General features: G+C 34.3%; 1 protein-coding gene across 5 annotated transcripts in view; it reads right to left on the bottom strand.

Annotated features, from left to right (window-relative positions):
* The window catches only part of ARID4B (AT-rich interaction domain 4B), a 127697-nt gene that overhangs the window by 33514 nt on the left and 81702 nt on the right, over window positions 1–12481 (bottom strand). For all 5 annotated transcript variants that reach the window (XR_010381808.1, XM_010979781.3, XM_031460827.2 and 2 more), the window contains exons 10-16: window positions 11933–12009; window positions 10633–10787; window positions 7543–7615; window positions 6141–6235; window positions 5137–5234; window positions 4158–4401; window positions 3669–3844 (exon numbers count right to left, since the gene is read on the bottom strand). Coding sequence is in view for 4 of the 5 variants with exons in the window: in XM_010979781.3 (XP_010978083.3) it covers window positions 3669–3844; window positions 4158–4401; window positions 5137–5234; window positions 6141–6235; window positions 7543–7615; window positions 10633–10787; window positions 11933–12009 (918 nt within the window). In the remaining variant the exon portion in view is untranslated. The remainder of the gene's footprint in view (window positions 1–3668; window positions 3845–4157; window positions 4402–5136; window positions 5235–6140; window positions 6236–7542; window positions 7616–10632; window positions 10788–11932; window positions 12010–12481) is intronic.

Genomic DNA, 12481 nt, shown 5'->3' with positions numbered 1-12481 from the left:
AGCCTCAGGATGTTACAAACAAAACTTTTAACTAGCCAATGGCTAATCTTAACAACTTTAAAAGATGCTCCAATCAAATTTTCAAATGTTGCACTAACCGAAATACCACCCTACCTCTCACAGGAATATCCTACTAAGTTCCCGTCAATATCACTGCACATTTTCCTGTCTGTTCTAAACCCCGTCACAAGTTCTGCCCTCTTTACCACATATTTACTGAAAGTTGTCTTCTACCAAGTCTCTCAATCTGAAGTTCTGAAGAACAGGGATAAGAGAGGCCAGTTCCAAATCACATGAAACTGAAAGTCAGCTGCATTACAGAAGCAGCAATGAAGCCATTCTGATCTCCTCGTTATCCTGTATTTTTTAAAATTGAGCATTCATATTCATTTTATATTAGCCATAAGCTCTATTAAATTAGAGAAAATCTTAAATAATAAATTTTTCCAAGCACTAGATTTATGAAAAAATATTAACTTCAATAGAAAACTCTTGACTATATTGTTAAGTTCTGCTCTGCTCTGCAGTAGGATGCCTATACTCATGACAACAGTTTTCTCAGAAGGAATGCATCACTTTACAGCTGACAAATGAATACATGTCATAAAACAGAACCACAAGATGGTTAAGTAATTGAGCTTTAAAAGTTAATGGATATAATGTTTATATAGTCTTTCTCTACTGATAACTTCAGTCTTATACTCTTATTTGCACCCTTTTTAGCAATAACATACTTTACTGTTCCTAATTATGCAATTAAATAGGCAACAAAAATAATCTACAAATAGTGATACAAGCAGAACTGTGATGCTTTTTTAATTTTTTATTTTTATTTTTTTATGCTCTTTCCTTCAATATAATGAGGCAGAAGAGATGAAGGGAAACTTAACAGACTTATGAAATTAAGTCTTAGTTCACAAGTACCAAATGTGCCAGTTTTCTCTGAAATACATCACAGTCCGCAAAGATTGTTGAGAATTACTCCTATTTTAAAGACCCATTTACAGTCAAATTAAATAGGTACTTAAAAAAATTAAACCAAACCAGGTGTAATCTGAGGTTTAAAAATATGATCTCTATTACTGAAAACACATTAACATTTCTATGAGGAAAAATTAATAAGGCTAAAATAGCTAAGAAATTATCATGCAGAGTTTAATGAATGATAAACTATTAACAACTTTACGTAAATCATATATTATATAGTACACATATGTAAATAAAAATTAATACAGTTAAGACTTTCTTGGGAAGAATGCTACTTGTTTAAATCATACGACTATACCTCTGCAGAGCAGTGAGAAAAGGGAATGTATTCTGGTGGCTACAACAGATGAAGAGATTTATTATGCAACAAAGAGATTTATCATGCTCCTGAGAATCATCATATAAGAGATAAAAGAGATACAGAATAAAAAGTCCAAAATTTTTAAAATGGAAACTAACTCTAAACTACATCTTATATAATGTGCACTAAGCACAACTGGTAAATGTCAATAACAGCCAAGACAATCCTACTGTCCGCAGTAGCCAGGGCAAGCTTTTATTTAATCTGGAATAAAAATCTAATACTCTGTATTTTTAAAAACAATAAAAAATTAAATATTAAATATTGAATCATTTAATATCAACCTCAGACACAGCCAAAATAAAATGAGAGTCACTCAAATAATACACCGAAGTATATAAAGAAGCAGACAACACAATTACTGGCTATCAGCCAAAGCAAATATTCTACTCCTCCCTCTAAACTTCAGTAGCAAAATGAGAAGATAATGCTCTAAACCAAATAGAACACACCTTGCCAAGGAAGACAGCATTTAATAGTATGAAATGCAATCGGCATATAAGTTAAAAAAATTAAGCTGATGTATATCATAAGCACACAGAACACACACACACACACACACATTTTGCTAGTTATCTTTTAGAGAACTACTTTTTGGAAACCAAAAGTATCAGCAAGGATTTTTCATGTGAACTCACAAAGAAATATTAAATTTTCCAAGTTTGATCTCATACTCCATACTTACAATGGAAAAAAACTTAAAAAAAAAAAAGTTCATTAATATCTGCTGTGAGCCAGGCACTTGAATCAGGCATTTTACATAAATTAATTATATAATCTCCCTCACCTGGACTTGGAGGAAGGACACTGAAAGTTCTTGGCAGTAGCTAATCACATAAAGTTTATATACTAGAAAAATACTTTCATACTAATTCTTTATAATTATAAAATTTTCTGTTGCACTTATAAAAGTCAGAAATCAATTTTGGACATTCTTAACACAGAATGCTTCTGAAGAACAGCTACAATATTAGGGCCGTCACAGCAGGAAAATTTCAGTTTGTGATATGATACATTTATAATTATCTATGGTAAATTAAACAGCCATATAGTTGAAGAGTTTTTATGAATCTACAAAATATAGTTTATATAAAAAAATAAGCTGAAGTACTAACTTGAAAAATTAAGATAATTATCAGTAACAAAGAGAAAATACAGCATTGTCACAGTGCCTTCCACACAGCAGATGCTCCAGAAATATCTGCAGATCTAAAAATCAGATTTTTAGGCAAAAAGCTGAAATCCTTACTAAATTTCTTCATAGTTGAAGTAGTCTCCAGTAGCAGTAAGAGTACTTCAAATATACATTTACACACAGAGAAATATAACCAAGTATAATGAACAAACACTGCACTATGTTCATCTAAACCCAGTTTTGTTTTGCTTTCCCATGTTTATTTGCATGCTGTGGCCAAATTTCAGAAGAACACTAAAATGAGCAAAAGATTTTAGGCAAGAGATGAATACTTACTAAGTTTCTTAATAGCTGAAATAACTTCCAACAGCAGTAAGGAGTATTTGAAATACACATTTGCACACACATATATTTATATATATATAAAAACAAAGTATGAAAAACAAAACCTTTTACTATATTCATCTAAGCATGATTTTTTCTCTTCCCTGCTTCTGTGCATGCTGTGGCCATATTTCAGAAAAATATTAAAATGATTTTAAAAAATGTGGTTTACTTATTTAGATGAATCACTAACAATGGAGATGTTTAAGTTTTTTAAACCTCAGAAATAAAAGATCAGATACTCAAGATCACCTATAAAATCCAATGTCAGGACATAAATCACACTGCTAAGTAATTCATCATGCCAAACTAACCAAAACAAGGAAACATTACTGTTACATAAAACACACATAACAATTTAGGCTTTTTAAAAACTAATTATTAGCACTTTTCCATTCTTATTTTCTGCTTAAGAAATGACTACAACTCTCAAAATCTACAGCCAACATATCATCTACAAAACACTGGAGGAGAAAGCCGCCTCCCCAATTTTTTATTATCTGGTTATTCAGCAGAGCTTAATGCAGTAAGAAATGCTTTTCTCTAGCTCAAAATTTCATAAATTTCCATGATGAGAGCAAGAAGAATGGATCAAGAGTATGGTCTTTTGCCACAAATTTGCATTAGTAGGGTCTCTGAAGGAGGCAAATGTTATTTACATAATAAATGCAAATTAAAATTACTCAATTATTTGATATTTTGTCAACCAAATTTAGATTCATACATACACACACATACAAAGAGCAAATGATGAGAATCCATTCAGCCAAAATGCATCTTAACCAAAAACAAATTCCTTACCCAGATTTTGCTTTTTCTTCTTCAGCTTCTACCTTTATGCTGAGGGATTCATCCACCCTGGTTGTCTCCTCATCTTTATCTTCCAGATTTTCATTTTCTTCTGTTTTTTTCATGTTAATCTCTTTTTCCTGATCAGACTGCATAGGTATAGATTCTAATAAATTCTTTTTACTTCCCTAGAAAAAGATCAGAGGAACTAAACCAACAAAAACAAAAGCTGTCGACTTTTTTCCCGTATCTAACAGCTATCAGAGAGAGACACCAACCAATACTAATACTGAGAAAGATTATTTTAAGAAACTTCTGCCATTTCTAAAAACACTAGACAAAAATAGTTAACGGCTATTTTAAACACAAAAGTAGCACTTAATGAAAAAAAGCACGAACAGTGAAGTATAAAATTATATAATGTAGTATCCATGAAAACGTCACAGAAGATGTGGAAAATGTACAAAGCAGGCACAGGACTGTGAACAGTGTCTGATTTACCAGAGAGGGCTGAGTGTTGTCCTTTCTTTCAGTGCCCTCTTCAGTGGGCTTTTCTTCTTTTGGTATTATGTTCTCCTCCTCTTCAATCTTTATTTCTTTGATCTCTGGTTCATTTTCCTCCTTAACTTTTATTTCTTTTACATTGTCACACTCCTTACATGGTTTATTAACAACTTTCTCTGGTAATGCCATCTGAAATTCAATATTGGCCGACCTACAGTACTCCTCAAAACCATATAAGTATCTGGAAACATGAAAAGAGGTTATATTTGGGAAAACATTTCAAAATGATACTGCAGAGTTGTGGTTTTTAAAATATGTATTCATTTCTTCTGTTTAAGTTCTCAGATACTGAGTCATCTTAATAGTCTAATTTATTCTAGTTCAGGACTTCCCAAACTTTTTTACCCAAATAGAAACATTTTTCAAAGAAAAAAAGTTTTTTAAAACTATGCTGAAAGTGAAAAGATAGTCATAATCTTAAGCTCAGAACTGTAACAACAGGAGCTATTAGAAGTATCAGTAATAGCATCGATTTGTTGAGCACTTCTTACATGCCAGGCACTGGACGTCTCAGTGCACGTAAAATTTCACTGAGTCATCAGAGCAATCCTAGGAGGCAAACAGTACCATCCCATTCTACAAATGAGAAAACTGAAGCTTAAGAGAACAGAAAACGGTCCAAGGGCACAAAGAGCAAATAACTGGCAGAACCAGGATTCAAACAGGGGTTTATCTGAATTTAAGACTTTATCATTTCCCAAATTTACTTGGCCACAAAAACTTTCTTTACCTAATATCTCGTAGATCTAGTATTCATGGAATATAATCTAGAAAACGCTATTATATAGTGATTACTCTAATAAAGCTTTCTTAATTTCTTCTTAGAAGAAATGATTAAGCCTCAGTTATCTGGTAAATTCCATCCTGCTTTGTAGGTAAAATACTGAATACAGCTATACCAAGTACATGGACTTACTTTTTATAAGCACATTTAACATTGTATCCTGCAGCTGAATTTAAGACAGGGATTCCAAGATCTTGGTAGACTTGTTTCCAAACAGCTCCGCTTTCAATCTAATGGACAAAGTGAAACGAAAACTCACAAATTAAGAAGTGGGAATATAATAGAATTTTGATAAATATTACATATATATGTATGTGGTTTTTATACTTACTGGCTCTAGCCTCAAGGAATGAAAAATAGCAATCTTGGTAAATTCTAAATAAAAAATTTGGTTTACAATATTTTGGTATTCTAACAAATCTCACAGAATTACAAATGTTGAAAAACTAGGCCATTTGACTTTTAAATAATCTTGCTGTAGAAAATAAGAAAATATCCACATTCCTAAATCAAAATCTTAGTGAGGAGACAGAAACCTAAAATTATTTTATGGTCATGATTTCCCATAAAACTTGCAAGTTAATAAATCAAAGCAGTTTTATGGATCTCAGTAAAGCAGAATACTTTTTTTCCCTACAATAGTCTTAACTAGATGAGCACCACACATCTTTGCAACCTTAAAATAGTTTCTTCAGTTCAACCAAGATTTCCAGCTTGTTTTTACACATATACATCTACACATACACACATATATATACATACATATGTAAGTAATGTTTTCTATATATAAAAAGCACAGTGGCAGAGATTAAGGATATGAAGAATATTAAGGTAGATTCCTGCTCTCAATGACTATATAGTCCAGTGGAAAAGAGACACAGAAAGAGAATCTCCACTAGCATGGCTGTGCTAAGCAAAAGTTTGAGAAACTTAACAATAAATCAGAAAGCTCACTTTTAAAAAAAAATCTTTAATTAAATTTAAACTTGGTCTGAGGAAGGTAGCTGTTTCTAACCTGTACTCTCTATTTTCTTTCCCTTTTATTCTTAGGTTCTTAGTAATAGACAATTTTAGCTAATTTTTAGATGAGAAAACATGTACGAAAAACATGTTTCACTTTTGATTGTAATACTTACATTATCAAATCCTCCAAGTTTGTGTACAAGTCTAAATAATTTAAAGAGATTCAAATTTCGATATCCAAGTACAGGTCGTTTGTTAATAGGTGTGCCTGTTACACAAAACACAAAATATATTATAACCATGCTACATTTTCTTTTAATTTTGAAAAGATTCAAACATTACCGTCAAATACATATAGTGTAAAGTATATACATATGAGAAAAAAATCCCTTGCTAATCAAAAACAGGTCTACTTCTTAAACCCATTTCATTTAAAAGAATGTTTCTCATACCAGATTTTTGAAACCTTATTTATATATTTCAATCCTCTTTCATTTCCCTGATCAGCAAAAGAATACTAAATAAAGCAAAATAAAATACCAACAAAATTTTTTTTAAATCCAGCGGAACAAGAGCAGTAGAAATGGACACAGCACTGCGATGACGGGCAGCTGCTCACAATGAGTCACTGTCACGGCTCCTTTGCCTTCACTACCGTACTGCTCTACACACGGACCTAGGGCTTTGCTTCACTTTAACATATGGAAATCCAGAAGGGCACCATAACCCTCAAACCCTTAGAAAGTCGTGGAAGAAATAGCAGCATAGAGACACACAGCCTAGGCCCTTTCCAAAACAATGTATGACTGGCATAATCTTACTTGTCACTCTTTTCTGGTATTAGCTTTTATCCACTTTCATCACTTTTCATTTATCTTATACAAAAAAAAAACAAAAACAACAACAAAAAACACCCTAAGAAAAAGCCTACTTTCCTAGGCCAAGCCTCCATTCATACAGAGAAGTAATACAGGGTTCAAAGACATTTTTCATTGGAGAATAAAAAGACGCCTATGCTGCAGTAGCCACTACCATTTATGAAGCAAGAGAAAATCAAGAAGCTTCTGCTCGTCACGGAAGGTTCGATCCTGTTCATAGCTCTGCACGGCTGGGTCATGAGAAGAATTATGGCCCCTCTTAGAGAGCGGTCTCCCTCACTCTCTCTCTCTCTCTCACACACACACACACACACACAGAGCCTGGGTACAGCAAACTGTGACTTTGAAGAGGCAGCTTCTCCACAGACATCTACGTAGACGCAGATAAAATGGTCCTGTGATTCCCACTCTGCCTCCATTTTCTAGTGTAAGAGTTCTTTGGGTTCCCGTGGATGAGTGGGGGATAGGACAGAAAACAGGCATTTATGGGTCCATGGCCATCATATCCATCAAAACACTGTCAAATTCCACATCCCACTTAGTAGGTGACAGACACTATGCTAGGGTGTTGGTGATGCTGGCAATCAAAAAGGCAGCCATCACTACCAGTGAGAAACTTAATAAACAGAATTCTTATTTTTAAAGTATAAATTATGATAAATGATAGCATTAATGATAAATAAAAGAAAAAACTCACCTCTGTCTTCCATAAATTTGTACAGCTGCTGAAGAAAGTTCTCCCTTTCCTCTGGAAATGGTTCTATTTCTTCCTAATTTTAGTCACAGAAGAATAAAATATTATTTTCCTCAGTTAAGCATTTTAGTAACACAAGCCGATTTTCTGCGAACAGCAAACACTAGTACTCACCAGAATAGTTCAAAGGCTTTTTACCAAATAGAAGTTATTTCTTAATACTAAGTTGTTCAAAACCAGAAAGTCTAGACATCTTATGCTTTACAGAGAAATATGTCCTAAAAGGCATCTCAACTGTGACAACCTCAGATGCAAATAAATGCTCATACAAGAAATGAGACCAGCAAGGTGGTTCATGAACTTTTTGCCACATCAGAGACCTAGTCTTTAAACCAGGGTCACAGGCTCAAGAATACCTATTCTCACGTATATGGGTGAGGGTTTAATACCAATACTGGCTCTATTATTGCTCCCCAAGGAACGATACAAGAGTGGGTGCCATTAGCTGTGACTACAAGTGTCCTTCATTATAAACAGCCCCACTGTACAGCACTTCAAGCTTATAAAATCAGTAAAGTGGGGAACAAACTTGATCCGCAATACCTGAAGATTCAGACTTAGGGAAATCTTCAAGCAATAAAATAGTTCCCCGATTTAGCAATTACAAGGGAGGGACTAGCTTCTTGCTGCTGTGACCAGGGGCTGTGGCAGTAGGGGGCTGGTCCTGAAGCAACCTGCAAGGAGCAGGGTAGCAGGTGAGACTGAGGAACTCATCAGTTCAGTGACGACCATCCGTTCAGCAAACACTTAACGAGCACCAGGCAGCGCAGGCACTATGCCAGGTGCTGAGGCAGGCAGAAGAGGACGCAGCCATGGCACCGGCCATTACAGAACAAGAGCAGGAGCAACTGCAGAGGACCTGAACCCAGCGTGCACCTGGCTGCAGCTACTCTGGCTGAAACAGATGTGCTTCTAATGGTAAAAGTTAGGAGCATACTTCTCAGCTAATAGTCTAAATATATTTTAATTATAAAAATCATGTGCCTAAAGCCACTGTTTTAGTGAGACTTCCCTCTTTCTTTTAAAAGCTAGCAAGAAAAGGAAGGCAAGTTAAAAACAACAAAAACTCATGTTGATAAACTACTATGCTTGCTAGCTGGTCAGAGAAGAACAAATGAAAATTATTCATTTGCGGATAATAAATCTGTATTTCTCAACTTAAACACGGTCACAGAGGCTGGGTTTTGGTAAAGCAGCCAGATGAGTGTCTAAGGAAACCTGTTTCCTAGACGTTACTCCAGTGCCCCCGTGGCACAATACTTGACTTTCATAAATTGCCAAACTTACCTGTTGCAAAAATTTCTAAGCAAAATTTGTACTTAACTTAAAAAAATGTTTAAACTGGAAACCAGATTTGCTTTTACAGAAGCATTTGTGAAACATAAATCTAAGCAACAAAAGTGTGGTAACTAATATGCACTGCTCATCTGTTCCACATTGCACACCATGGCAGACACTGAGCACCAGTAAGGCAGAGCCCCTACCCTCGAGGGACTTACAGATTAGTATAGAGAACAAACAAAATAAATCTATGTGTGTGCGTATGTATGTGCGTGCATGTGTGGTAAAAATCTGTACAAGGAACAGTAGTAGTTCAGACTAGCAAATGGAATGATTAACTTTCCCGAGGTGAGGAAGGTGATGGTTGACGGAGAGTTCCACTTTACAGAGGGGCTGTAAGCAAGGTTTTAAACACTGAACAGGAGCGGGTCAGGCTGACTGGGGGGAAGGGAAGGGCACGGCAGGCAGGGGCACTGTACGTGCAAAGGTGAGCAGAAGCAAGGTGTGTAATTTGATACAGCTACAACACCAAGTTCAAAGTAGGAGGGTGTACTGAGAGAAGTGATAAAAAAAGGGCAGGGGTTGGACTGTAAAGGGAGGTTCTAAAAGTAAAGCCTGACTTCCAGGATGATAAGAACCCCAGTGAAGAAGTTTTAAGCTAGAGAATGATCGCTTATTTTAGCATTTTAAATGGAAAGCAGTGGGGGAAAGACTAAAGCCGGGAAACTTTCACACTACACACTGACATTGTAGATCACTGTATTACAAAACAAACTCTAACACAACCCTGTATCATTAATAGCTGTTTACCATAGTTAAATGGCAGAATTTCATAACTTATCTAAAACATTACATATTGACATTAACTTACCTTAGTTTCCTAAAAACATTAAATACAGTTCACTTCATGGTCAAGTATAGTAGCCATCATTATCTGCACCATTCACTCAATAACTTTTATGCAGTCGTTCAACAAACTGTTCAAGAGTACAGTGGTGCAGAGTAACTGCTAGTATCACGGACATCTGTTCTCGGTACTTGGCATTGGTAGACCTAAAGTACCAGCTACAGTAAAATCTAAATTTAGCTCCCTGATCCATATAAACTCAGATGTCTTATATATGACCTAACTGGAGCTATCTACCCATTTGTATTAGATAAAATCATTCAAGATTTTCTGAATCAAAGAGACATTCATCTCTTTTTTTGCTTTTTTAATACTAGATGGAAAATATGTTTTCTACTTCATTAGGTATTTTAATAAAATATGCAGACGTAAATATTTTATGAGGTGACAACTGTCTACATGATGGTAAAAAGCATATGAAAGTAGAGTTTTGCTATATTAGGTGGGTGTTTTCTTAATCATCTGATAAACCAAAAGCATAGCAAGATTAAGAAACATTTTTTCTTTTTACTTTTTTAATTAAAGTATAGATGACATACAGTATTATATTAGTTTTAGGTATAGAGCACATTGATTTGACATTTATATTCATTCCAAACTGAAGACTGACATTTTCGAGGTTACTGGGATAACTATACTTAATATTTTTAGTTTCACAAGAGCGTAGTTGTTTTAAGGTAAGTAAGCAAACTACTTGATTATGATGAATACCACAAGTATAACAGTATTATGAAATACTTCTAATACTAAAGATATTTAAGTGATTAATGACTTCATGCCAAGTCCTAACTCACAAAGGAAACCCAACTGCTCTTACCCTTAAAGGCAGGAAGGGCTGCACTCACCTCCTCTTCACTGCTGTTGTCCTCCTTTTCCTTCTCATCGTCTTCCTCCTCCTCCTCCTCCTCCGCCTCACTGCTGGAACTATCTTCCTTCAGTTCAGTCTTCCAGTTTGCAGGAATGGTTCTACTTTTGTGAAATTCAAGAGCCTGGTCAAAGGCTGGAAAGAGGCCATAAACTACATTAACTGGAGAAATTAAGACAACTAATTTGTCTAAAAATATTAACAAGATAAAGAAATAAAAACTACTGCGCTACCACCACCGACATGTATGAAGTGTCTGCTGTGTGCAGGCACCGTGCTAACTGCTTTCCCGTGTAGCAACTCGTTTGATCCTAACAGTCTTAGTCACTTGGCACCTATTTTATAGATGGCAAAACTGCTACCATTTGAAGGTGACAGGGTCAAACAAAAACAAGAGAAAAGGGAAGTTTTCTTCTTTTAAACAAAAATCAAGAATGCCTAGTAAAAAAAAGACTTTGAGATAGGTAAATCTTTCATTGTTTTAGCACACCCCCCAAATGATTATTAAACAGTATTATATACCAGGCACAGAGCCATTGTACTAAACATACAATATGTGAAAATATACTATAAATATATCCTTTACATTCCTAGTTAAACCTGAATTCAAATTATAACAATTAGATTAAATTAAAATTATCTAGACACAGTTATTCTCCCTCTACAACACATGGAAATAAATTCTAAACCATAAATCCTTGATGATCTTTAACCAGTCTGCAGAGCACATTATTTGATTCGATGAATATGGGCAAAGAAAAAACCGCAGCTATTTATAACGCCAAAAATTAAGGAAGAAATGCAATTACAGCATATTCTACAATAAAATGTAACTATTGTTATATTATGACAAATGCCAAGTCAAAATTACTTTGATTCCTGTTTCTACCATCCTTAGGAAATAGTATTTTATTTACTAGGCAAAAGCCAGACTACAGTAATAACTGATAATATAATTTTCCCATTTTTAGATTATTACCCAAATATAAGCTAAAAAAAGAAAACCTATAACAAAAGACACGAGTTTACAAAAGTATAAGTCACATAGAACCAAACGTAACTTTAATTTTTTTTTTTTTCAATAGAGGGACTGGGGATCGAACCCAGGACCTTGTGCAGGGTAAGCATGTCTCTAACACTGAGCTGTACCCTCCCCTCCCAATGTAACTTTAAAGACTTAACTTAGGAAAAAAATTTTAAGAGCAAAAGAATATTTAATCTTCAAAAAATACTTCATCAGTTTTAAAATTAACTATAATCTGTTCCTGGAGGCCCCTTACCTTGTTTTAATACAGCATCAGGCTTTGGTGCAGTATCACTAGTAATTTCATGGACATCCTTTCTTGGGACGGAAGTACTACATTGTTTTTTAATTTTAAAGGAAAAAAACAACAAAAATACAATAGAGATTAACTGAGAGACAAATTACTCACCACAGAAAGAGAGTGAAAAAATGAGAACACTGACATTTACAATGAAAGTGATTACAAACAGGGTTGTAAGTCCCAAATAAAATGCTAGGCAGAATATTAAAATATGTGATCATCTACAGATGGACCTCACCTTAAGAGAGGCTTTATAAACAATAAGGTATTCTCAAATATCAAAGCATCCTTGGCTAAATGCAGTATTAAAAATTCTTAAATACTAAAAATAATAAATGAAAATGTCTGGATACCAGAATGTTATCAATCCAATAAAAGAATAAGTCAAATAGCAAGAATTTGATTTCATCTTGGAATAATCACAAAATATTACTAAATTTAAGATTAGAAGAAAATGGACTATTTTATAACATAAAATGTTCTTTTAACAATTTTTAAAAAATT

The sequence above is a fragment of the Camelus dromedarius genome, chromosome 8, assembly GCF_036321535.1.
Source record: "Camelus dromedarius isolate mCamDro1 chromosome 8, mCamDro1.pat, whole genome shotgun sequence".
Lineage (NCBI taxonomy): Eukaryota > Metazoa > Chordata > Mammalia > Artiodactyla > Camelidae > Camelus > Camelus dromedarius.
Note: the sequence above shows the minus strand (reverse complement) of the source record. Positions and strands in the feature narration are given on the sequence as shown.